The sequence below is a fragment of the Candida tropicalis genome (genome assembly GCF_000006335.3).
Source record: "Candida tropicalis MYA-3404 genomic scaffold supercont3.1, whole genome shotgun sequence".
NCBI lineage: Eukaryota > Fungi > Ascomycota > Pichiomycetes > Serinales > Debaryomycetaceae > Candida > Candida tropicalis.
In genome coordinates, this window is record NW_003020038.1 from 575,729 (window position 1) to 601,184 (window position 25,456).

Consider the following 25,456-nt stretch of genomic DNA (forward strand, 5'->3'; position numbering starts at 1 on the left):
CTTTTGAATATTTATGAACATTAAATAAATGCAATACATTCCTTCTTTTCAGTCAAAAAAAGTCAAAAAAAAAATTAAATCACACACAGATAATGATACTAGGTTTTTCTTTTTTTTTTCATATATCTAATTTATTAAATTATAGATTGACTTATTCGTCATCTTCTTCATCGGCTTCAATGAATTTACCTTTAACATCTCTCCATAATTTACCTTTGTTATGAGCATCCCACCAGTTGTTGATAGCAACATCAAAGAAACCTTGGAAGGCAAAGGCACCAGCAAAGATGGTACCAACGTAGATAGAGTTTCTTTCAAGTAAACGACCAAGCATTGACTATAAATATAAAAGTTAGTATACTTTTGTTTCTATCAATTGACTAAATCTTCATAAGAATAATTTTCCAAAGATTCAAAAACACTGTCAGCTTTAACGAGTGATATCTAGCAATAATTAACCATGAAAGACACTTTTTCTGAACATAGATCCAAACATACCATTATGATTTATATATTTGTAGAAGTGATAGGAATGTAATTGATAATAAGTATTGTCTATACTTGTACAAGTTTTTTTTTTTCAAGAGTCTTTTGTAAAGTGAGTGAAAGAGAAAGTAGGAAAAAAAAAAAAATTGGTACAAATTATTTTTCACGTCCATTTGATTGGCTGTGTTGTGTGCAGGAGTTTGTTAGTACATTTTAGAGGATGTTATTAGTTATGAATGTTGACGATGAAATCAAGACAATGAAGTATATCTTGAGGATCGTTTATGATATAGAGTGAGGGTAAACGTCTGTTTAATTAATTGGATAAGCGGATTAATGTCTCTTAACTAAAAAGAAAATTGTGTCAGTTGTAGATGGTCACACGTGCCAATTATCACGAGATAAAACTATGAAGCTTATCTAAGAAAAGATGACTATTAATAGAAATATTACAAAAATAGAATTTGAAAGCAAATTTAAGACGTAAATATATGTATAAGTATTAAATGAAATTAAAATAAATGCTATGTAACATACAAGAAACCAATGAAATTTGAATACCCGAAATGAAAATTAAATATTATGTGTAAGTTCTTTCCCTTATTATATATATTTTGAAGAAAGAATGACTTTATTCTGCAATAACGATGATAATAATGTTATATTATATCATTAGATGAATAAAAAGCCAATGAATGCAAATAAACCTAAAGTAGATGTGGTTTGATAAATACCAGCATTATTTTCATTAACCAGTACTGAAACAGAAGATGAAGTAGTAGAACTGCTGCTTACAGTTGAAATAAACGTAGTAGCTGATCCTCTAGCAGAAGAAGTATTAGCATCATTAGAAGCAGATTCGGTTTCAGCAGAAGCAGAATCAATACTGGTTGTTCCAATAAAGACAACTCTTGTAGTACCAGCACCAGTTGGAGCACTAATTGATATTGGGCCAATTGAAGATCTGGATGTGGAAGTAGTAGAAGAAGATTTAGTTGAACTAGTAGTTAAAGTAGAACTTGATGAGGATAATGAAGTAGTACTAGTGGTTGAATCTTCAGTTGAGCTAGTAGTAGCATCTTCAGTTGAACTGGTAGTAGCATCTTTAGTTGAACTGGTGGTGGCATCTTCAGTAGAAGTTGTGGAAGTTGATGAACTAGAAGAAGAACTAGAAGATTTTGAACTAGAAGAAGATGAAGAAGAAGTAGATGATGATGGTGCTTTACTAGAATCAACAGATTGTCCACTAAGCAATTTTTTAATATCATCTTGAGCTTGATCATATCTACCATTAACTTCTCCATCTTCAGCTTTGATAGATTCCCAAGTACCACTTTGATCAGAATAACTATAAGATTTACCAGAAGAATAATCAGCAACCAAAATAGATTTAATGTGCATAGTGAATGGAGCTTTACTGTAGTCAGTAATACCACCAGCCCAAGCAATAGTACCTGGTTGGTTATCTGGATCACCACCAGCCCAAATACCGGCATAAATAGCCATTGGAGATTGTGGATAACCTTGGGCATTGTCTTTTGGAATAGTTCTGATAACAGCACCATCAACAGACCAAGTAAGTTCATCTTCAGTCCAATCAATGGTATAAGTATGATAGTTTTCTAATGGATTAGAAATATCATGATAACCACCACGATCATAAGTAGCGGTATTACCTTTAATGAAATAATTGGATTGCCATTGGTATGGATCACCACCAAACATTTCAATATCGATTTCATCCAAATCATCAGATTGTAAATAGAAAGATGACACTATACCTAAACCTTCAGCTCCTTTCAAGACAACTTCAACATGACCAAACATAATATAGAAATTTGATTTAATAGAAGGATTATCGAATCTATCATTGATGGTTAATGATAAACCATCAGATTCCGAAAAAGTTATATCACCTTTTTTATTTAAACTTTCAAAATGGGAACCCAAATTATCATCGAATGTTTCCAAAAATGATGAACCTAATGCTGGATCAGGAGAACAATCACTGGATGTTAATGGATTACAAGTACTAGCGGAAGCGGTACTTAAAAATAATGTAGATGCAATGGCAGCGAGTGTACTGAATCTCATGGTCTATTATGTATGTGTTGTTGAAAATAGGTAGGAGATTTCTTAATCACTTATAATGAATAACTATTTTTTTTTTGGTGTTCTTTTTTGCAGTAAACGAAATGTAGAGCAGCAATGAGCGAGTGGGTGTAGATAATAAATTAATTGATTAATAAGAAAGAAAGAAATAAAATAGACTTCATTTGAAGAAAAGATGGGGTTATTTTGGTAGATTTATATATTCCTGGATCCGAAAAGAACGAAAGGGGGATTGCAAATAGAGTAAATAGTTGGGTGATATGCATCTATATCAGACTTTAGGTAATACGAAAAAGAAAAGACATGTAGCATTTACTACTCTGATTTGGGTTAAAATTATTCATACTCTCTATTGTTCTACACAAATCGTCATAGATTTCTGGCTTAACCGGGCGCGCGTCTCGCCAGGATATTTTTTTTTATTGTATTGTATTATATTTAATTTCATGCGTGAATTAAACATTGTAAAGGGCGAGCTAAAAAGAAAATATCAACACTGGATATTTAAATTTAGAAACAATTATAAATCAAGATTATATTACTGTCATCAATTTGTAGTAGAGCTCAGAATTATTAACCACCGACGTCATGATTTTTAATTGTAACTTACTGGTAATGTCACCTCTTCTTTTTTTTTTGTTTGTTTCTATTTCTTTAACGCCATTTGTCATATTAACACACAATTCATGTGGCATAATCGATTAAAGTAAGGTTTTTAATTTTTTTCGAAAACGCAATGATTTGACGATGTCCAGAATCATTCTTTGATACTACACCTTTGCTGGCTGTATATGCAAAGTCCAATCAGTTGCTATTTCGATGAACTAAGATGTGATCCAGAATAATGATCCATATACTAAAATGATTAATCTACTCGCGCCTCCCCCCCCCTTCCCATTGCAATTAGCAACTGTGCTGGAAGTTGAACCCGTTTTGATTGAGCATGATAGAGATCACCGCATCGAGTGCTGGCTCAAAATTACGAATCGGGTCGATCCTGCGTCAACAGAAAATTAAAATAATTTTTTTTTTTTGCACCTCCTCCTTGTCCCACTATTATTTTTAGTTTTCCGCCACCGCCCACTAAGGATTGTGGGTATTTTTTTTTTTCTTAACCTGGAGAAATAAACAATAAATATAAAGAATAGTCAACTACTTCGTCAATGGTGGTGATTATCATTTCATCGTCTACTCATTTTCTTTGTAAATACACCAGTTATTGGTTTGTTCGCGTGTACACGATTTGTGCTTTTACGGTTGAAATTGCATTTACCAGCATTAATTCCATAGAGAGAAAAAAAAGACCGTGTCGTGCATATACATTACCTTACTATTTTGAGTAAAATGATGGAACGGAATTAATGATTTAGTTTTGTCTTGGGTTAACCCAATCATTTCCATCATGGCTTATAACCTAGAAATAGCAATGTTTATACTGTCTCCCCTAGGCAAGAAGACGTCATAAGGTTGTTCATAGATCAAACACAAATAGAGATCTCCTATTTTTGTTTTCTATTTTTAAACTCGCAAATATCTATTTGTGAACATCAGTATACCTTTTCACGACTATTAGTATGGAAATCGGTACAAAATAACTTTTTTGTTTATTTAACGATGGAAAATAGGTCTGTCCAAGTCCTATTTGATATTATTATCATTTTTATAAAAAGAAGAAAATGGTTGCAAGGGCAACATGACACCAGTTGGCAAAATTTTGAGAAAATAAATTGACACCATTAGATGATGAGGTACTGGATGATGCAGGAGGATCAAGTTCTTCTTCGGTTTCATATGAATGCAAAAACTCTTGAACATCTTCATCAGTTGTATAAATAACTGGTGCAACTGAAATGGTCAATCCATCAATATCATAAACAAGATACATGCTTCTTAAGATATCAAACCCAAAGAGCATTCCACCACCAACAACTGAATTCCCCATGATTCCCAAATAACACTTGTCGTTATGTTCAACAATAAAATCTTCAACAGGAATAGAGAAGTTAACACCACCAATTGAGAAATCAAAATGCATGTCCAGTACTATCACAATCGATCTCATAAACAAGTTCATCGGAATCATATGTCCCATTCAAAGCAGCAGCATATTCACGGACCCAGTCATCTGGCAAGATAGAAAATGTGGACCCGGTATCTAAAAGAATTGGGTAGTTATCACCTTGATAAGTCACATTGATTGTAAAATGTTTATCTTGAGTCAATGAAACAGTAGTTAATGTACCCTCGTATTTCTTGTGATCAATTGCACCAAAAAGGATGCTTCCATTAGTTGCATCTGCTGAATTCAAGTAAACTGAGTAGGCAGCCCTTTTGATATATTTTTGTTTTCGTAATTCTACTGGGAAATTATCATAACCATTTGGGATTCCAAGACCCAAAATACCATCGGAAACACTTGATTGATAAGCAACAGCAAAACGCAAGTCTTTTATGGTGGTATTTCCAAATTTAACATCATCCCTACCCCATATACCAGTTGCAGCCGAACCATCAGTATATCCAATAACAAATTCATGCCATGAACCATGGTAAGTCTTGGATTCATCGGAATTGAATGTTCCATTGGCGGTACAAGGATAAGCAGCATCAACATCATCAAAAACATCAGGAATTGATTCTGTTCTATTAGCATGGAAGTCGTTAACACTGAAACATTGGACAGAACTGCCCATAACCCATAAGTCAGACGATCCAGTATCAACAAATACAGTAACATTTTCTTCTTTTGAACCAATTCTCAAGTCTGTGGTATAAATATTTTGCTTATTTGCAAGAACTAAAGGTTCAAGTCTTTTAGATAAGCGCAGTACTGGTGGCTGTTGTTGACGTACATCAAAGTCAACCTTGAAAGAAGAGTGAGCCAAAGAAATAAACAACGGGAATACTAATAACAATTGCAACATTATATATTATCGATAAAGAAGCAAATTGAAAATAGAAGAAGAAAAAGAAAGAAGGAAAGTCATTTGTTTAAAAATCGTTGAACTTGAATTCCTCCCATCACTTCCTTTTCTTGGAAAGCATGGAACATGTGGAAGAGATGGAAGTTGTACAACCTAAAAAAAAAAATACAAAAAAAAATCCTGACTAATCAATTATGTAAGCCGCACGTGCGACCTTATCTTGTGACTGCGGCATTTATCGGAGTTTTTAAATTTATAAATAAATTATTTCTATTAATTAATTTCAAACTATACAGATTAAAACAGAATATATATCTAAGGCCAAGTTGCTTACAAACTTTGAATTTGTTCAAATAATTCAATTCTATAAGAACTTTGGTTCAAGTTGTCGGCAACGGATTTTCTAACATCATCAACCATACTTCCGTGAGCACAAGAAGCGATGGCCAAAGGACCTGACAGTTGTTTGATTTCTTCAGCAACAATGTTGTAGAAATCTGGTTTTTCTTCAATAAATTCAATAAATGACAAACTCTTTTTCAATTCTTCAATATAATCACGGTTTTCTTCGTTATCAGATTTCTTTTCTTGTTCTTGTTCTTGAGCTTCTTCGTCATCAGTTAATTCAGTAGGAGAAATTGGATCGGTTAATCCAACATGAGGTTGAGTAACATAGATGGTGGTTTTGATTGGCAAGTCTTTCAATTTAAGTAATTCTTGGTAGAACCATTCCAAAGAACGGTAGTGACGAACAACCCAGTTTAATTTAATGTTACGTTTGTCGCCTAATCTTTTAGCAATATCAGTAGCTTCATAGTAAATACCTGGAATACCGTTACCACCAGCGATGAAAAGATCGTTTTCAAATCTGTCAATAGCCATTCTTGAACCATATGGACCTTCAATTGAAACTTTAATTTGAGCAGTTTGACCTGGTTGTTTAGACAAGTATTGGTATAAACCATGGGTCATACCACCTTTAACTTTAATGTAGAAAGTAATGGTTTGTTCTTCAATAGCTGAATCAACAACAGTGAATGGATGGGATTGTTAGAAACAAGTTGGTCTCATGAAGTGAATAAAAGCATGACAACCTGGGAATGGTACCCACCAACTTGGTCTTTGAACAGAAACTCTAATGGTTTCGTTAGCAATCAATTGAACAGTGGCAGATCTCAAACCAAAGACAAACAATCTAGCAAGTCTAACAGCACGGTCAAAACCCCAAATGGCAACAGAAGCAATCATAAACATATGGAAACCTTGTTCAGTAGTATGAATCCAGAGACCACAGACAACAAAGATGGCCAAGATGAAATGAACAGCAATGAAAAGTTCATAGTTTCTTCTTCTAAAGAAAAACAAACTTTGGAAAACCATAATACCCATACCAACCATGGCAACATAACCCCATCTAACGTATGGTTTAGCATTTCTGGTGTAGTATTTACCAAGACCTTTACCATTGTAAGTCATACCAACAGAGTGGGCAATACCAAGAATAAAGTTAACACGGTTCATCCATTTGTGAATATAGACAAAACGAGCAAATGGCCAGCCAGAAACCCATTGCATAAAATTGTTTCTACCAGCAAATAAAATGGCTGGTGGAAAAAGCCAAAGACTTATAATACCAGTACGATCAGCAACTTTTCTTCCGAATTCATTGGATTTTTGTTTCCAAATGTAATTTGGTTTGACGTGAACATAGTTGGTCAAGTTCATGATAAGAGCCATGATAACCCATCCGGCGACTAAAATGGATTCCATTCTAGTTGGAAGAACAACAGCAAAGAAACGAAGAACAGTTTTATGATGAGCATGGGTTTTTCTAAACATAGCTGGCAAAGTGAAATACTTTCTGTAAGCATTGACAATACCACCCTTTCATGGATTTAACAAAACTTGGGAAAAGGAAATAAGTCAAGTTACAGATAGCTGCAACAAAGACGACAAAGTACCAGTAACAACATAAAGCAATACCAAACCAATGAGCATAGTTATAGTTGTATCTTCTGGTAGCAACAGAATCCCAAGCAGCTTTAACTAATTTCTTGGTTAACAAGATTGGTTTGTTGAAGATCTTCTTCTTGTTGAATTCTTTATCAGCTTTGGTATCATAGAAACCAAATTCAGTAGCATTTTGTAAAGCAGCCAAATATTCTTCTTCAGTCAATTTGTATTTTTTACACAGTTCTAAGAATTCTTTTCTAGCATTTTTGTGAGGCATCAATTCAATACATTCAGCCATAGTACCCAAGGCAGGTTGATTGTTAACATTACAGAACCCAATTTTATCGGTTGTATTGAAAAAGGTAACGAGCTTTCCAAGATAACCAGTACAAGCTTCAACAGCAAACTCGTTATTGTGATAGATGTGGAAATCACCAAGGGAGTATACCGAGGTGATCAAAGTAACGAGAAGGACTATGTATGATCTTCCAGCCACCATATCTTCTTTATATTATAAATGTGGTAATAATGAAAATAACAAGAAAGTAAGAACCTAGATTCATTTAAAATTTTTAATAAAACAGGAAATAAGACATTGTATTTATACTATTGTCGTAGAGAATCAAAGTGCAAAAATTTTCCATTCTGTTAAAAAAAATGTAATATAAATTCATCATCTTCTATTATAACTGCAGATAGAACTGATAGCAAAAAAATAGGCATTAAAATTCTAATTCCATTCTGTGCTAAAACAATGAACCACAAACTGTGATAATATTCCTTGTTGGGGGAAATATGAACTGCGTAATTGTTTTATTTTGTGGATTCACACAACTGCAAAAAGCTAAAATCAAGTTCACAACAATGAAATTCCATCAAATTACAGCCAATGGGAGTAGAGTGCTATGTCAACATAACCAGTTTGTTTATGCACAGATTAGTAACAAGCAATAAATATCCTTAAAACAAAAACCAAAAAAAAAAGACAATTCGATTGAATGTCTAGATGGAGTTTTTTTTTTTTGTAAAACGCATTTTCCCATTCTTTTGATTTTCTCTTTGGCTGCAATTTGCCTAGAAAACCTTAATTATTGAACAAGGACAAAGACGTTATGAGAGTACTTCTGTTGAAAGCCAATAAAAGGGATGTTCTAATGAATCTGATTGGTGGTATCCTTTGTTGAACCTCACTCATTCAATCAATTTTATCTGATTGATCGACACTTCAAAATATCCTTAGAGCAAACTAAAAGGAAAAAAAATAATTTTCATGCAAACAAAAAAAGAAATAAAATCTCATCTCAAATCAACTTATAAAATTGGCTATTTCTGTCACAAAGTTAGATCCACAGGGTGGCTTTGAAACTATCTCGACAACCACCGGCTGTTCAAATTGGAGGTTCCTTTCTTAAAAAAAATTATGGGTTCATCATTTATTAGCGATTCCCTTGTCAACCACTGCAAAACATAATTCATCCCCTCACCTTTCCCGGATTTTTGCCCAGATAAGGAATTGATCTTTATAGCTAATGACAAGACTTTTCATCTTTTCATCCCTTACACAATCTTACAGAATGTATTGAAACACGTTGTTTTGTGCTCCTGAACGAAAATTCGGCCGGGATAAAAATCAATAGGAAATGGTTAAGTACAATGTAAAATTGCTTTTTTTGTGTGCCTTTTAATTTAGTAAAATATGCATGTAAACTTGACGCAAGGCGTTCCACATTGATGAAATAGATTATCATTTGAAAACTTCAAGTTTGTGATTTTGAAAATCCTTCATTTCATTACATTGAACACTCCTCCCATTGGATTAATTCAAGATTTTTTTCAAAAAGAAGTTCAATTCATCCCTTATTAAAGTTACCAAGAATTTTTGCTTTGTCAAATAAGAATTCTTCTTCTTGTGAAAAGAAGGTCTATTGTAAGATGTTCTCCATAATTTTGATTCTTGACAAAGCCCCTGAAATGAATTTCGACACTGGTTTTCTTAAGATTAGCCTGACTCAATATAATCGAATTTATTTATAACTAGAGAGGGAATTGAAAATAAAATACCTATGAAAAACAATTATCCAATTACGACAGAAACCTTACCCAAAGTCGGTATTGATTTCTAAACCAATCAAATTGGAGGAAACCATCCCATTAGGTTTTGAGTGAAATAATATTCCCCAATTTAAAAAAAGAAAATAAAAAAAAAATTATTAGTAAATTAAAATCTTGTATTCCTCCTTCGCCACAATTAACCCATCTTGCATATTGACGCAATAATTGTTACTCGATTAGCGGTGGCTGTTTTCTTGGCAATCCGGATTTTTTAGATTAGTTTTTCCACCACAAGACAAAGATGAAGATGGGTGGTAATGTAAAAGTAGAATGTGTACCGCACTAGTACGCCTATGATCTCTTTAATTGAGTGTTTAAAATTAGGCTATTGCCGGTTATTACCCGTTTATCCTGGAGAAAATACACATCAGTCTACTCTAACGGTCACACTCATTTCATGAACGGAATGGTTTCTGAAGCAGCCCTGAATCGTTATTCCTTCTCTCTCCCATTCTGAATCACCGAGAATTAACTCTAGGTTCATTCGCATCTGGTTATAAGTATGCCTGTTACTTTATTAAATGTTATTGCTCCCCACGTCCTTCCGGGGCATCTAATATCAGTGTTTGATATTGTTCCTATAAAAATTCTGTTCAAACTCAACTAACCGACACTAAGCCCCTATCTAAGCCATTGGATGTTGAGACTTCGGCTTTCTATTTCATGGTCTACAAAACAAAAGAATTGGGTTCAGTTGTTGCATATTTTGCTACAAAAAAAAAAAAAATTGTTTACTCGTGACTACTATCACGTGCTACTGTATTTTTGTGATTTCATTCTATGTACATGAATATACGGCTATTTACTCAGTTTTAAAGAAACTGTAATGTAACACTATATCATCAATTGAATTCATAGCAGGGTCTTTCGCAAACTCGGGATCAATGAAAAAGAACACAGGCATATCGACTTCTTCTCCTGGTCCCAATCTTTGTTGTTCAAAACAGAAACATTGAATCTTATCAAAATAACCTGCTGCTGGTTCTGGTGTAATTGAATACGTTGCCATACCTGTAATTGCTTCATTACTTAAATTTTTAGCTCTGTAAAAAGCAAGAGCAGTTTCACCTGGAACAACATAGACTTCTCTTTGTAATGGAGTGAATTTCCATGGTAATATACCTGAGGCTTGGCATGTGAAAGAAACTCTGATACGCTTGTTGGTATCAACTGGAATTAACTTATCTGGAGTAAATCTAGCACTATCGGTGATTGGAATACCACCCCATCCTGTTCTTTGACAAATGGCACGATAAATCGGAACTGCAGCAAATGATAATGCTAAAAAGAAAACACCCAATGAAATCGAATAATAAGTTGCTGTTCTATTTCTAAACTTTTGTCTTTCTTCTCTTTCTTTGTTTAATCTTTCCAATCTCTCTCGTTGTTCTTGGATAGTCATTTCCTTTTGTTGCGGGATCTCATGTTGTTGCAATAATCTTGGAATGGTAAACAAAGTACGTGAAGATACTGGCATGCAGCCAGCAAAGACACTTTGCAGTCGTCTGGCTATTCCAATTCTTAATACACTTGATGATACTCTTAACATATTGATCCTATGGAGTTTGATTTCCAAATCGTGATTCAACAGGTGGTGCTATTTTTTTTTTTTCTTCTTCTTCTTTCTCTCGTTTTTCCCGTTTAAAGTTTTTTTTTTCACGCTTTCTCTCCAATAAAGCAAAGGATAGAGAGAAAAAAAAAATTTGTTGATGGAAATCAAACTCCATCAAAAGTATAGATTTCCGACCATATACTTTCCGTTGGTTTAATCACATTCAATACATCCGCTCCTAATAACATACTAAAACAAGATGATTAATAGACTTATAACTAGATCCAATATAGTTTCAAAAAGATGCTATACAATTAAATTGCCAACTCAAGAGCCTGTCAAACCCCGTATTTCTGAGTTTTCTCACGCATTGTACAATACCCTTATGATCTCACTATCCACATTTTTCGTATTGAATATCGTATACAATAAATTGGAATATAATGAGGTAGAATCAAAATTGAAATTGAAATCTCAAGAATTGGAAAATAAAATACAATCACTTGTTGATGAAAAGGATAAAGAATTGAAATTAATACAATCTAAGAATCATAGTTGGATAAGTAAACTAAAGTTTTGGTAATATAATATAAGAATGAAATTTTACATACATATACTATTTATTTTGTTTGAATCTGGTGGTGAATTGAGCCAATTTTGATGTTGGCGGTGACGATTCAACACTTCCTGTAGACGTATTGGCAGCATCATCTGTTGTTCTATTTCCTAATATATTGGCAAAACTTCTTACTGAACTGGAATGAGCAAGTCCTGGAGTACCGAAACTTCTTTCTGATGAAATCGTTGGGTTTCTTTGCAAGTTGTTATCTTTCATTTTCTTAATCAATGCCATACCTTCTTCATACTTCACTCGATCAAATTGTCTCATTCTAAATGATGAATTGTTAACAAACTCGTCATAGTCTTCAAGGTTCAATAAATCAATACACTGTCTTAATTCTGTAAACGTAGTTTCCAATGCAACATTCCCACCGTTCGTAAGTTCACCTTCGCCTTTCAGAGAATGCAAGTTCTTCATGGACGCTTCCAAGTACTGCACATCTAAATCAAAGTTTGCAACAAATGTTCTATTGTAAATATTGGCATCCTTCAATACGTTCAAAAAATATTCGGAGACGAAATCATAAGTTCTGAAAAGACCTAATGTACGTAACTGCAGTGGCAAATTGCTGAAAATAGATGTAAACAAGTTCTCCAAGAAAAGGGCAAAATCTTTAATGGCAAAATTGGCCTCTGTGTTTCTTTCTGATGGTAAATATTCATCATATTCAACCATGTCCAATAATTCATTAATTTTTGTGTCAACCATTCTGAAAATAGCCTCCTCTGCGTGTTTCTTAAGTTGGACAAATTTATCGACAGCATGCAAAGTAAAAGTATCATTCGCATCTATGTTATGTACACCCATACCGGTGTTTTTTCTCAATTCACTATTCACTAATTTACCAATTTCATAGATACCAAGTAAATAGTATTCCAAGTTTGTATAGGTTTGTGCGGTGATTTCCTTGTTGTTTTCATTTCTGTTGATGAATTGCTCAATCTCGTAACCAATACCAGATCCTTTCTCACCACTCAATACAACTTCGATAATATTGTTCACTATGATATTATTTAACTCCCCTATTTCGTAGTTGTAGTAATCTTCAATAAACCTGAGGATATCTTTGATTAATTTTCTAATATGGAAACAGAAATGAACATAATCTTCACTGAATGGGAAAGTCACCGGCAATGCTTTCACATTTGCTGGAACAAAGCTAGCATCTTTCTTATACCAAGCATTAGCGATAATGCTGTTGTAACTAGCTTTGTCGGATACAATCAAAGGACGATAATGATCTGATTGTATCGATGAAACAAATTGTTTCCTGAACGCTTGCACGGTTAATGGTACATAATACTCCTTAAAAATCATCATCATTACTTCGTAAAGTTCTGTAACATCATAGTCGTTGTTATCCATAATCTGTAAAAATTCACCAATAATGGTCTTGAACGAACTTAATTCAACTATATCTTTAAAATCTCTATGCATCAAAAGCTGGATCAATACCGGCTTTAATTTCGTCATATATGACATCCACAATTCATTTGCTTGATTATTGGATCTTAACTGGAATTTGGTAACTAAATTCAATTGCTTATCAGCGACAAAGAATGCTGCAATTTTTCTTAAATATTCATACAATTCGTTATTATCAAACACCACATCTTTTTTACTAACAGATGCCGTAGTAATTGGATAAATTACCCTACTATACTTTGTCATCCATTCCTTATAGTAAGCACTACTCAAGACCTCCAATTCCTGTAATGTCAGGTACACCAATATGGCATCAAATACACTATTCAAGTTAATTTGTAAACTTCCATCCTCAAAAATATTATAATTCAACTCAGGCTCTCTAAGTGCAAGTTCAACTGGGGAGTTAATCTTGTATGGCAAAAATGTCGGGCCATTTTCCTTCTTTATATTTATCCAATTGTTGTGTAAATCATCCAAGTTATTATATAATCCACCAGCAATAGCTTGCAATTTCCTCTCTAAATTCAAGGACAACCATTTGGATAAGTTTTCAAATGATTCATCTTTCACCATCTTAGTTAGATGTGGTATTGAATCTACTATCTTTTTGGCAAAGCTAAAATTCTCCACCTTTTGGATGTGGATATTGATCATTTCATCAATTAATTTTAATGCCAGGAAATACTTCGTTTGTCTAATTAGTTCCAATATTTTATTCATCAATTCAAGTACTTGAATACATTCATTCAAAACAATTTGTGTTTCGTCAATTCTCTGACAAACCCTTTTGTACTTGACATATACGGATTTTCTTGATTGTAACTCATATGCTGATCTGTTTAACCTCAGACTGATCTGACTGAACTGTTTCTTTAAATCTTCGGCTTCTTGGTGTATATTATCAACAGTATTAATGGATGAGTTGATTTCATCCGCCGATTCCATAGAAGCTTGATTCAATTCTTCATCTTTTGACTTGACAATCTCATTCAACTTAACAATTAAATCATTCAAACCATTAGATCTAATCGCATTTTTCATAATTGGTGCCAAACTCTCTAAATAATCCTCCGAGTTTAATGTGGTTTGAAATATATCTTCGTCACGTAATAATAAATTCTCCAACGGCAAGCTATCAACAACTGGTCCATTGGTTCTGGCAGTAGCTTTGGAAACAGTTTTACTACCATTGGATGAACCGTATGTTTTACTTCCATTGACTTGAGTCGGTGGCATGGTTGTTCTCTTTACGCCTATTGATTTTAATTGTTTGACACAAGTGGTTGTTGTTGTGGGCTATTTTTTTTTTTTCCAATTTCAACACGCTAATACAAAAAAAAAAAAAATAAAACTATATGTAAGGACAGAATGTTGAAATCAAGATCTTTCAACTAATTTTTTTTTCTCTCTCTGTACCTTAACTAAATCTAACATTCACATAAATAAATGATCCCTAACCATATTTTGATATTAGGATCCCCTAATAGTGGGAAATTGAGAGTATCTAAGTTAATCAGTAATGATAAAGACTTTCCAGAGATTAAAGAAAACGAATCTCACAGTGGAATCATAATCAAGACTTCTTTAAGTACCAAGTATTATCATATTAAATTAAATATACTAATAGACGAATACCCTGAAGAACGGAACAAGTCAGTCACCGATGAAGAGAAACTATTGGAGTTAGAAAAATGGTTTAATGAATTCAAATCTGAAGAATTTGGTGAATTAAGAGAAGTATTAGACGGGTTGGTGTTCACGGTGAATATGAAAGCAGATTCCCTTGAGTTTATTGAGAAGGCGCTTGAAACTGTGTCGGAAATCAGAACGTCACTAGGAGATGAGGAGTCTCAGTGGGATGGTTTTATATCAATTATCGGATCAACTACACAAGGTGAACTGGTTGATGATGACACAGTTGAAGAAATTGAAGATTTAGTAATCACCCATGGATTTGAGTTTATAAATTTGAACACTCAAGGGATTAATGAATTTAAAGAGAAACAAGGAAAGGATAGAGTTGTGGAATTAATAGAAAGTCATGAGTGGACAAACATGGAATTGTTGAAGGTGAATCCTGATCAATATGAGAAAAACAAAATGAATAAAGTTGAACAGATGAAACAGAACTTATTGGAAGAGAAAGAATCTATGGATCTAGATGTTGTGTTTAGTAAGTTATCTGTTGCAAAGGAACGAGCAGAGGATATGACACAAGAGCAAAAAGAAAAGTATGCTAATGAAATTATTGAAGAAATTATAGACTTTATATAAAATGAGGATATTATTACAACTTTGCTGTGGTAACTTTTTTGTACACTATTTGATAACCAGGATCAAAGTAACACTCTTGTACATCCTCTTCCACTACCCCATTTTCGTGTATAAAAACCGCAAAGTCGATATATGGGATGTCTTCATCAATAACAACCATTGGTGCATGCCAAGTTCCCACTCCATACGTAATAGATTGATTTCCTTTGCAAATAAATGCTTTGACCAGTGATGGATCTGGTAATTTGTCTTTTGTTGAAGTATCTGTTTTAGCAACTATAACCAAATATGATATTTTATGCAAATCCTGACCTAAAGGCAAGAACGTTTGTGTGGAATATGGATGTCTTTCTAACACCTTGGATGTGTATGTTGACTTGGTACTACTATGTTTAATTAAATGCTTTGGAGCAGTGCATCTGAAAATATTCCAATTCGCTGTTTCTTTCTCACCACTGGGACAATTCTTGTAATTGTTAATAATAGGTGCTACTTTATGAATCTTAATAGCGGTGCCATAATTGGCTTGTGAACTTTGGACATTTTTTATTTGATGGTCAGCACTAATGACTCCCCCATATGGCAGAAATGATTCTGGAGTTAGTTGTTCTGCAATTATTTCTGAAATATTCTCAACGTTAAATGTCTTCAATGGCATTGTAATTGATCAAGAAGACAAATAGAAGAAAAAGGTCTGGTAAAGTTGAGTTTATATATATGTATGAAAATGAGCAAAAACTTTTGTGATTAGCTCTGGATAGATAAGATCGGTGTTAACCGAAGAGAAAATAAATCCATGTCACGTGAAAATTAATCCCCCGGGGCAAACACAAAGAGCAAATCATTTGTTTTTATGAATGGCGAACCAAAGGAAAAAAGAAAAAAAAAAATTCAAATAAAAGCAAATCTGGTGCCACTATAATAATACACAGTCAAAATTATAACTAATTTAATAGCTTCTAATCATAAATTCAGCAGACTTTGCTTTTTATACTATGAGTGACTTTTCAAATTTAGATAAGACAAAAAAGCTTGCAAATAGTAATAATCCTGAAGCAGGTATTGAAGATGATTATGATAAAGCAACTTTAATTGATGATGATGATGCAAACTTACCTGATCTTAATCCATCCCATATGATATATATACCTGGAGAAAGTACATTAACTCATGATGGGTCAACTCTAATAGATGGAGAAGAGGGTTCTAGCTCAAAAAATGGTGGTTTATCACATAGCCACAGAAACCATTTGAATGCATCTTTGCAACAGTTAAAATATAATGAGAACAAGATATCATTAGATAGGTCTATCAACCAAACTATCGACTTAATTTATGAGGTTACAAATGAAAATAAAGAGAGACCTATTTTCTATCCAACTGAGATTGAAGACGATGCAAACATCATGTTGAATTCCGCGAAAGCTCATTTGGCTTTGGTTCGTCAGAACAGTTCTGTGAAGACGTTAGATAAAGCAAAAATCGCCAAAGAGGATGAAGAAGTTGTTAAGGATTTGCCAGAGTTTAAAATTTTAAAGATTAATCTCAAGTTTGGCCATAATGATAATAATAATTCTATTTCAAGTTTAGATAAAAAATCAATTGCAAAGTTATTGGAGAAAAAGTTACAGCAGCAAGTTAAATATTTGTTGAAATTGAAGGATAGAATCGATGACACTACTTCAAAGGTTTTTGTTACCGGGGATTTGAATGCCGGTAAATCCACCTTTTGTAATGCTTTATTGAGAAGAAAAATCTTACCTGAAGATCAACAACCCTGTACATCTGTATTTTGTGAGGTTATTGATGCTTCAAAAGAAAACAACAGTATTGAAGAAGTACATGCTGTACCAATAGGAAAGGAGTACAACATCCGTGATGAAACTACATACGAAGTGTACCCATTGAAAACCTTGGAAGAATTAGTCTACGATTGTGATCGATTTAGCTTATTGAAGGTATATGTGTTAGATCATCGTAGTTTCCAAGAAAGTTTATTACATAATGGTGTGATTGACATTAAATTGATTGATGCACCAGGTTTAAACATGGATCTGTACCAAACAACTCAGGTGTTTTCTAGACAAGAAGAAATTGATTTGGTTGTATTTGTTGTGAGTGCTGAGAACCATTTCACTTTATCTGCCAAAGAGTTTATTGCTGCTGCTGCCAACGAAAAGCGTTACGTTTTCATTGTGGTTAATAAGTTTGATCATATTAAAGATAAGGAGAAATGTAAACGTAGAATTTTGGACCAAATTAAAAGTTTGTCTCCAGAGACATATAAAGATGCGCAGGAATTTGTTCATTTCGTCAGTTCTTCTGATGTAATGGACGGTGATGATGGCGGGGATGGTGATGATGATGATGACAATCCGGATGATAATAACAATAACGATCACCCTGATTTTGATCAACTTGACGCTTCTTTAAGGAAGTTTATTTTAGAAAAGAGGTCTATTTCCAAGCTATTACCAGCAAAGGATTACTTGCTCAACATGTTACATGATCTACTGACATTATCAAAAGTCAACGAAAGGATCTACGATGACGAAAAAAAAGCTAAATTAGAAGAATTGAACAGTCAAGTAGCTCCAAAGTATAACGATATGGTATCCAAGTCCTCGCGTATTAACGATTCTATCAATGCTTTAATTGAAACTACTTGTACTCAAGCCTACAATGAAGCAAGTAAAGAAATTATAACTACCGTCAATAACCTTGGTGATAAGCCTATTGTCAAGTATGGTGGACTTCAGTACTTGTTCGAGTATGCTAAAGAAACTCAATTGGCAATGATTGATACCATATTAGAGTCTGTTGCAAGAAGTGAAGAAGTAGCCAAGAAATTAACATCTGAAAGAGTGGAAGAGATCATCAAGTACGGTAAGGAAACACTTGGGGAAGAGTTTTTGAATGATAAAGTTTTCAATTCGGATTTGATGTTCTCAAGAAAGAAGGATACCATTGGTAAATCAATTGATGATACTATTGAAATACAGGATTTCTTTGATCCCTCAATTGAATCGTTTTTGGTGTTTGTTGGATTGCCAGAAAAAATGGTCAATTCTGCCAAATATCAAATATCATACTTCAATCCATTGGGAGTTTTAACTTCAATACCTAAGAATGCTATCACTGTAAAAGATCAATTGCCAACCCAAATAACTTTGCATACCCTTTATTCCTCTGGAAAAATCTTAACTACAGGTGCATTGGTTCATAAAATGTACCAATTTTCACAATACATAACCCCATCAATGGTTAAGAAAATTGCCCTCCCTATAGTTATCGGGGTTTCTGGTATTACTATTTACTACCTCATTAGTGATATTCCAAATGCATTACCAAGAAAACAAGCAAGGAAGATTAAGAAACAAATTGGTCGATTGGACTATGCCCATCAAAATTCTACAAGAATTGCTCGCGAATGTCGACAAGTCTTGAATTATCCATCTAGACAAGTTATGAATAATTTCCAAACCAGTATTGATAAAAGAAATAATGAAAAGGCAAAATTAGAAAAGATTATTAAAGATGCTGAAATAAGTTCTGGTTTCTTCAAACATTTATTTACAAAGATTCATGTTCAACAAGAATCCTTGGAGAAAGTTGAATTATTTTAAACTTGATTGAATATTTATTTCTAAATTAACGAATTTGTATATAGTTTAAAAAAAAAAAGAAAAACACTCTTTTTACAAGAAACAAAACAACGAAAAATATTGATTAATTATTCAATTTCTAAACAGTGATTATGTTATTTTCGTTGAATATATATCAAAATTAACGTTACAATAAATGTCACTGAACAAAGTGCCAAACTTAACTCGAATGCACCTTGATAGCATCCGTTCCCAAGATAACATATACCGTCTTCTGGATCAGAATTAGAATCGTAAATCTTACCGAAAAGTTTATTCAAGATCCATAATGTAATTAATGGTCCAGTACAAACCAATCCCCAATTTGAACTAAAATGTTTTGTACCAAAACCATCAGCAATAACAGCAGGATAAGTACCAAAAATCAATCCATAACTTCCACCAATCATAGCTGATGCTAAAGCGATTAAATGTTTATCATTAACATTGGCTAGTGTAATGTATTGTCCAAGAGCCATTAAAATAAGCGTTACTTGAACAATCCATAAACGTTGAATATGCCATTTCTTATGAATAAAATCACTTAAAAATCCTGCTAATAATCTTCCTGAAAATGAACCTATTGAAATTATTGATACCTGAAGAGCTTGCAAAGATTGTACTGCATCTCCTGATTCATTTCCATCGCCATTCCTGTCTTGTTTATTCTTACCATAGTAATATTGAGCAGTAACTATGAAACCAACAGTGTAGATATACATCTGACCAATTCCACTGGATACTGAAACTATGAAATAATGTATTAGAAAAATCTTCCCATTCTCTTGTTGCAACACTTTTGGAATAGGAAGATATTTGAATAACCAATGGTTTGATAAATTGTTATTAGTATTGGAATTGTTTTCATTTCGAAGGTTTTCGACAAGAGTATTTGCTTCTGATTCTTGTAAACTAACAGATGCTCTAGGAGTTCGTTCACCAATACCCCAAAAAGATATTGATCCTTTCAAAGAATCGTCACGTTCCATTGGAGTGGCAGGAGCTTTAACTACTGCCTCGGGTTCTGATAACAACGATAACTCTTCTTCTATAATAACAGCTGAAGAAGACGTATTATTGTTATTTCCATCAAAATAGTTTGGTGATGGACTTAATATCTCAGGACTTTGCATTTCTGGATCGCCTGGTAATTCATCATTATGGTCTAAATAAATATGAATGAAAAATGATCCAATAAATGTCATACTACCACAGAATATAGCTAAAAATTCTAATAATCCACCAGTATTACCATTGAAATAAGTAGCTGAAATTATAGAAAATACAGTAGCTGCAAACCCATATGCACTCACAGGGAATGAACCAGCTGCACCTCGATGCTTGGGAAAATTTGCTTGTGAAGCTTTCAAAGTTGCAAAATATGAAGTTATTGAACCAAATCCAGCTGATATCATAGCAAGACAAATTATAAACAAATTATCATATTTGAATTCATAAATCTTGTGTAATGTAAAATAACCCACGAATATACATATAGATCCTAATAAAATACTTTTTTGTGGACCAAAATGATCAATTATTAATCCTCCAGGGTATCCACCAACACCAGAACCTAAATTTGAAGCTAATGAAATCGTTGATGAATCTGATGCCAGTAATCCTATTCTTTTAACAAATTGTGGAGAATAAACACCATATAAATAAGGTGTACCTGAAGCAAGAGCAACTAATATTGAAGTTATCAAAGCAGTTAATCTCCCTGGTAGATGTGACGACGAAGATGATGAGGATTTGGGATCGTACCGTGCATTGAAAAGCGACATAACTATTAGTATACTATCAAGTTTTTTATTGTATTATATTGTTGTTGAAAGCAATATGCAAAGGTGAATTGAATATTAATTTGAGGTTTTAAAGATAAGGCACAACATAAAAAAGAAAACACCGCGAAAAAAAAATTCAGAGAAAAAAAAATTGGAGACGGGGAATGCAAGTGAGCAACTGTGGGACAAACTAAAAAAAAAAAAGGGAGCAACTCGTAAAAGTTGACTGTGCTTACAAAGAAAGATGCATTCTGGGATATCAAGAGTTCGAAATGTTAGCAATATTGACTTTGGTTAGCAAATACTGGTAGTCAACTAAATATTAATTTAATGTCCCTTTGGTAAGTGGACAAATTTCACCGTAGAATTTTTATTTATGAATCTTTTTTTTTTTTGAAGAATAATATATATGTATATGGACCTATAAGTTTTTTTTTGAATTTATGTTATTACCATTCACATTCACCAGTAGCTTTATTAAACACATAATCTTTACCATTTATGTTAGCAATTCCTTCTTTCAAACTACACTTCCATTTTGATTTTATTCTTTGCACTTTATCATAAAGACAAAGAGCAATTTGACCTTCTTGATCATCGTCTTGGTCTTCTGGATCATCGTCATCTAATTCTGAATTTATATCACTATCTAAATCATTGGAATCGTCTAGGTCACTATCTTCATCATCGTCAAATGCACCATCAAATTGAACTAACTTTTTCTTGTTGTTTTTCTGGAGTCTTTTTAATAATTTAGTTGGTTCACTGGTATAAATCTCCATTTCAAATGTACCATCAGTTTGATTGATTCTTGGAACCTGTATACCTAGAACATTATCTTCATTGACATTTTGTGAAAGACCAGGTTCAGTTTTAAGTTTAACTGGAGCACCATCATTAGCCGGACTATTATTAGTACTATTGTTGTTATTATTATTGGTGGTGTTGGTAGTAGGGGTGACGTTATCGTTACTGGTGGTATTTGGTTCTGCCTTTAATTGAACCTCAGGTTGCGGTTCTGGATTAACTGGAAGTTGTACATGTTGCTCTTCCTCTTCTTCTTCTTCGTCCTCTTCATCTTGTTTTTCCCAGGAGAAACTGGCTACTCCAGCTAATGTTAACTTCTCTTGCCATAATTTCTTTAATTCTTGCAATGTACTTTCATCAATTCCACTATTTTCAAAATCTTGTCGAGAATCATTGATTACATCATCAATCACACTCTCATATAATTTACTTGACTCTATGTTTGACATTTTTTGTTATTGTAAAATTTTTTGTCTGCTTTTATTCTTGGTCACAAATTGTTTTTCCTCTTTTCTATATATTCGTTGAACTTGTAAATAATTTATAATCAATACACAACAACTTTTTTTAAAATAAATAATACAAAGGCAATGAATACGTTGATTGTTATTCTGTTCTTCCACTAATGGCAATTCATGGTAAAAAATTTCGTTCGTTTCTTCAACAGAGAGAAAGAGAGAGAGAAAAAAAAAATTGGTTTTAAAATATGTGTGGTCGTGTACATGGTGACCGTTTCTGCATCTGTTTCATTTTGGCTAACAATATTTATAAGTATACTCAAAGCTATTTATCAATTATTAAAGGATCTTTTTCTAGGTTGAGAAGAAGTTGCCTTGGGACTTAATTTAGCAGTTGATGGATTTTCATTTAAAGAATTGATTCTTTCTCTTAAATATTTGGCTTCTTCATTCCCTTTATCAATCTTGGCTTTCAAAAACTCAACTTCTCTTTCTAGAGTCTTCTTATCTTGTACAAGTCTGTCCATATCTGCTTCAAAGGTTTCTCTTAAAAATTTCACTTTTTCGATATGCTTACGTGAATACTCAGCATGCAAGTGTTTAGACAATTTATCCCATTCTGCATCGGCTCTATCTTGTAAGTCGTTTATTTCCTTAACTAAATTCTCTTTTTCTTTGTTGGACTCGTCATTTTGTTGTTTTAAAGATTCAACTCTATCGACTAATTGATCCATCTTGGTTAAATAATCTTTAATGGTTTCATTTTTCTGTTCCAACTCTTTGGTGGTTTCATTGAGTTCTGTTTCCTTCGTTTCAAGTTTTGATTTCAATTCCTGTGATTCCTCTGCTGGTACTTCTCTAGCTTCTAACTCATCAATCTTAAGCTGAAGCTTCGAGTTGGCATGTTCACTCTCTTTCAATTTATCTTCTAGACACCTAATTTCGACTGACAAATCTGTAACTGAATTTTGCAACTCGTGGCCATTTTTAAGAGCCTCGTCTCGTTCAGCTTCTATCTCATGTATTTTTGCAGTTGCCACTTCATCATATTCTTTCATCAATTTTTCATTGGTGGAATTATCCTCTTTCAATTGTTGGATTCGGGTTTCTTTCACTTGAATTTCACTTTCCAACTTCTTGTTCTTTTCTTCCAATTCGTGATAGCGATTTCTCAAAGACGTTTGTGAAGCTTCCAATTCTTGTAAATCATTTTTCAATTTTTCAAACTTTGAATTAGATACATTATCAGCGTAGGCTAATTTTTCCAGTAATTCTTGATTTCTAGCCCATAATTCTTCCTTTTCCTTGACAACTTGATCCAATTTCAAAGTCATATCAATGTTGGAATTATTGGTGTCAATTATTTCAGCCTTGAGGTCTCGTTCAAGTCTTTGTGAGTCATTGAGGTGGTTCTTCAAGTTATCATTTTCCTGTTGTGATTCATCCAAAAGTAGTTTTTGCTCTGTTAACTTACGTTTCAAATTATTAAGTGAACTATCTTTTATCTTACAATTTTTCGTCAAGGATGCCAATTCCCTCTCAATGTGATTTAGTTGAATAGTTAACAATTGTTCAGAATTAACCAACTTATCTTTCATCTCCTTCAAGTTTCTATTCTCTTGCTGACTAACAATCAATTTCTCGTTCGCAGCATGTAACTGTTCGTTCAATTGCTTGATGGTTTCATCACGTGAATCCAAATCTTCAAGTAATCCTTTCGTCTTGTTATCATGTTCCAGTTGTATCTTATTGACTTGATTCAATGAGAATACAGGTTTCGAATTAGGAGACAACAAAAAATTTATCGTGGGTTCATTTTCAAGTTGTTTCAAAGTGAGGTTTGCTGTATCATCTTCACCATCTTCAATATTTCCATTACCTCTCTTTGATGGACTTGTATTATCTTTGTAGTTTTCAAAATTTTCAGTTCTATCCTCTTCGATAACGCGTACGTTTTGATGGGTTTCAGGACTTTTAGCAACCGGTTCGGTCATTCTTTCTGGAGTAACATAATCAGCCCTATCTTCTTTAATTATCTTATTAATCTGAGTATGTTCGAGAGCTTGTTGAAACTTTGGTAATCCCTGTTCTTCTGCATCTTCAGCTTCGTTCACATCCTCTTCATCATCGTCATCATCGTCAATAACACTAGTTGGTCTATGTTTCTCGACGAAATCTTCTTTGACTAATTCTTCGATTCGATCTTCTTGGGTTTCTTCTCTTGTTTCAATCTCTTCTTTGTTCAAACTAGTTGACATCTTTGGAATTTTACTTGGATGCAGTAACTCTCCACCAAGAGTACTTGCTTGATGATGGTGGTCGCCGTTTCTAGATCTCTTCAATGGTGAACTAAACGGTTCTTCGGAATCTGAAGAAGATAAATCCAAATGTTTCCTATTCTCTTTGTTTTCATCAGGAAATGCAAGTTTTATTTGTTTATCCATATGTTGCTTAGTTCTCTTTATACTTTCCAAGTTTATTGGTTGCCTTGATACCAACCTTGGCGAAGTGATTGGATTTCTAATTCCCGCATTGCTAATCAATGGTGTGTTTACCAAACCTCTTCGTTTAATGCTATTATTATGACCAATAGTATTCCTACGAGCGTCATGCTTGGCGGACAATCCATGGGGATGATGAATAATTCTTTGGGGTGTTCTGTGATGAGGAATATTTGTTATATTTGATCCGATGGAGTCTGTACGGAAACTGATCTTGATGGGAGAGAAATCTTCATGAAGAGCATCATCATCATTATGTTGTGATACTGGTTTTGATGACATGGTGATGAGGAGTTAATGAGTTGTTTGCTTTTTTTGGTTCTTGTACTTAATCGTTCGCTCTTTTAATTCTTTCCTTTGTTTTGATATTCATCAACAAGGCGTCTCAGCGTGACTTCTTGTGTTTGGATATTTTATTTAATTTTTTTGTGGTTGTTGATTTTGCCCTGTTGTTGAATTTTCATCCCTTTCGTTTAAGACGCGATATTTTTTTGTTTTGGTGTGTTTTGATTTGTTTTTTTTTTTTTGTATTCAAAATGGGCTTAGTGCAATATGTCTACAAATCTTTATCAACAAGAAAGATTGTGACTTTTAATTACGAAATTGCAACGGTATAGGCTATGTATTTGCTATTAGACACAAATGGTAGGGAAAGTAAAGTATAGATATATATATATAAAAACAATTCTATCTAGTTGACACAAAATAAAAGCACAACAACAAATTGAAGGAGAATAGGAATACCGTGAAAAGAGTAAAATAATAATAGAGATAAGAGAATGAAATTGCAAAAAAAAAA

The 25,456-nt window shown here is 33.4% G+C and overlaps 16 protein-coding genes across 16 annotated transcripts; 4 read left to right on the forward strand and 12 right to left on the reverse strand. All coding sequences in view use genetic code 12, as the record gives it.

Annotated features, from left to right (window-relative positions):
• Positions 1-151: 151 nt before the first annotated feature.
• QCR9 (ubiquinol--cytochrome-c reductase subunit 9) lies at positions 152-334 on the reverse strand (the record flags this gene model as incomplete). Its single annotated transcript, XM_002545435.1, has 1 exon — positions 152-334. The coding sequence occupies one exon, from the start codon at positions 332-334 to the stop codon at positions 152-154; it is 183 nt and encodes a 60-aa protein (XP_002545481.1).
• Positions 335-1,158: 824 nt separating this feature from the next.
• Positions 1,159-2,580, reverse strand: CRH11 (transglycosylase; the record flags this gene model as incomplete). The annotated part of the gene is made up of 1 exon (XM_002545436.1): positions 1,159-2,580. One exon carries the CDS (start codon positions 2,578-2,580, stop codon positions 1,159-1,161), a length of 1,422 nt encoding a protein of 473 aa, XP_002545482.1.
• A 2,042-nt stretch (positions 2,581-4,622) lies between these two features.
• SAP10 (aspartyl protease SAP10) lies at positions 4,623-5,522 on the reverse strand (the record flags this gene model as incomplete). The annotated part of the gene is made up of 1 exon (XM_002545437.1): positions 4,623-5,522. The coding sequence occupies one exon, from the start codon at positions 5,520-5,522 to the stop codon at positions 4,623-4,625; it is 900 nt and encodes a 299-aa protein (XP_002545483.1).
• Positions 5,523-5,852: 330 nt separating this feature from the next.
• On the reverse strand, positions 5,853-6,494 carry CTRG_00265 (uncharacterized protein; the record flags this gene model as incomplete). The annotated part of the gene is made up of 1 exon (XM_002545438.1): positions 5,853-6,494. The coding sequence occupies one exon, from the start codon at positions 6,492-6,494 to the stop codon at positions 5,853-5,855; it is 642 nt and encodes a 213-aa protein (XP_002545484.1).
• Positions 6,495-6,563: 69 nt separating this feature from the next.
• Positions 6,564-7,121, forward strand: CTRG_00266 (uncharacterized protein; the record flags this gene model as incomplete). Its single annotated transcript, XM_002545439.1, has 1 exon — positions 6,564-7,121. One exon carries the CDS (start codon positions 6,564-6,566, stop codon positions 7,119-7,121), a length of 558 nt encoding a protein of 185 aa, XP_002545485.1.
• Positions 6,573-7,361, reverse strand: CTRG_00267 (ferric reductase-like transmembrane domain-containing protein; the record flags this gene model as incomplete). The annotated part of the gene is made up of 1 exon (XM_002545440.1): positions 6,573-7,361. One exon carries the CDS (start codon positions 7,359-7,361, stop codon positions 6,573-6,575), a length of 789 nt encoding a protein of 262 aa, XP_002545486.1.
• Positions 7,354-7,974, reverse strand: CTRG_00268 (uncharacterized protein; the record flags this gene model as incomplete). The annotated part of the gene is made up of 1 exon (XM_002545441.1): positions 7,354-7,974. One exon carries the CDS (start codon positions 7,972-7,974, stop codon positions 7,354-7,356), a length of 621 nt encoding a protein of 206 aa, XP_002545487.1.
• Positions 7,975-10,389: 2,415 nt separating this feature from the next.
• COX11 (Cox11p) lies at positions 10,390-11,136 on the reverse strand (the record flags this gene model as incomplete). The annotated part of the gene is made up of 1 exon (XM_002545442.1): positions 10,390-11,136. One exon carries the CDS (start codon positions 11,134-11,136, stop codon positions 10,390-10,392), a length of 747 nt encoding a protein of 248 aa, XP_002545488.1.
• Positions 11,137-11,398: 262 nt separating this feature from the next.
• CTRG_00270 (uncharacterized protein) lies at positions 11,399-11,722 on the forward strand (the record flags this gene model as incomplete). The annotated part of the gene is made up of 1 exon (XM_002545443.1): positions 11,399-11,722. The coding sequence occupies one exon, from the start codon at positions 11,399-11,401 to the stop codon at positions 11,720-11,722; it is 324 nt and encodes a 107-aa protein (XP_002545489.1).
• A 33-nt stretch (positions 11,723-11,755) lies between these two features.
• On the reverse strand, positions 11,756-14,425 carry SEC15 (Rab GTPase-binding exocyst subunit; the record flags this gene model as incomplete). The annotated part of the gene is made up of 1 exon (XM_002545444.1): positions 11,756-14,425. One exon carries the CDS (start codon positions 14,423-14,425, stop codon positions 11,756-11,758), a length of 2,670 nt encoding a protein of 889 aa, XP_002545490.1.
• A 210-nt stretch (positions 14,426-14,635) lies between these two features.
• On the forward strand, positions 14,636-15,463 carry CTRG_00272 (uncharacterized protein; the record flags this gene model as incomplete). Its single annotated transcript, XM_002545445.1, has 1 exon — positions 14,636-15,463. The coding sequence occupies one exon, from the start codon at positions 14,636-14,638 to the stop codon at positions 15,461-15,463; it is 828 nt and encodes a 275-aa protein (XP_002545491.1).
• A 13-nt stretch (positions 15,464-15,476) lies between these two features.
• On the reverse strand, positions 15,477-16,121 carry CTRG_00273 (ureidoglycolate hydrolase; the record flags this gene model as incomplete). The annotated part of the gene is made up of 1 exon (XM_002545446.1): positions 15,477-16,121. The coding sequence occupies one exon, from the start codon at positions 16,119-16,121 to the stop codon at positions 15,477-15,479; it is 645 nt and encodes a 214-aa protein (XP_002545492.1).
• A 337-nt stretch (positions 16,122-16,458) lies between these two features.
• Positions 16,459-19,089, forward strand: FZO1 (mitofusin; the record flags this gene model as incomplete). The annotated part of the gene is made up of 1 exon (XM_002545447.1): positions 16,459-19,089. The coding sequence occupies one exon, from the start codon at positions 16,459-16,461 to the stop codon at positions 19,087-19,089; it is 2,631 nt and encodes an 876-aa protein (XP_002545493.1).
• Positions 19,090-19,223: 134 nt separating this feature from the next.
• Positions 19,224-20,891, reverse strand: CTRG_00275 (uncharacterized protein; the record flags this gene model as incomplete). The annotated part of the gene is made up of 1 exon (XM_002545448.1): positions 19,224-20,891. One exon carries the CDS (start codon positions 20,889-20,891, stop codon positions 19,224-19,226), a length of 1,668 nt encoding a protein of 555 aa, XP_002545494.1.
• A 449-nt stretch (positions 20,892-21,340) lies between these two features.
• Positions 21,341-22,147, reverse strand: CTRG_00276 (transcription initiation factor IIA large subunit; the record flags this gene model as incomplete). Its single annotated transcript, XM_002545449.1, has 1 exon — positions 21,341-22,147. The coding sequence occupies one exon, from the start codon at positions 22,145-22,147 to the stop codon at positions 21,341-21,343; it is 807 nt and encodes a 268-aa protein (XP_002545495.1).
• Positions 22,148-22,488: 341 nt separating this feature from the next.
• CTRG_00277 (uncharacterized protein) lies at positions 22,489-24,939 on the reverse strand (the record flags this gene model as incomplete). The annotated part of the gene is made up of 1 exon (XM_002545450.1): positions 22,489-24,939. One exon carries the CDS (start codon positions 24,937-24,939, stop codon positions 22,489-22,491), a length of 2,451 nt encoding a protein of 816 aa, XP_002545496.1.
• Positions 24,940-25,456: the final 517 nt, after the last annotated feature.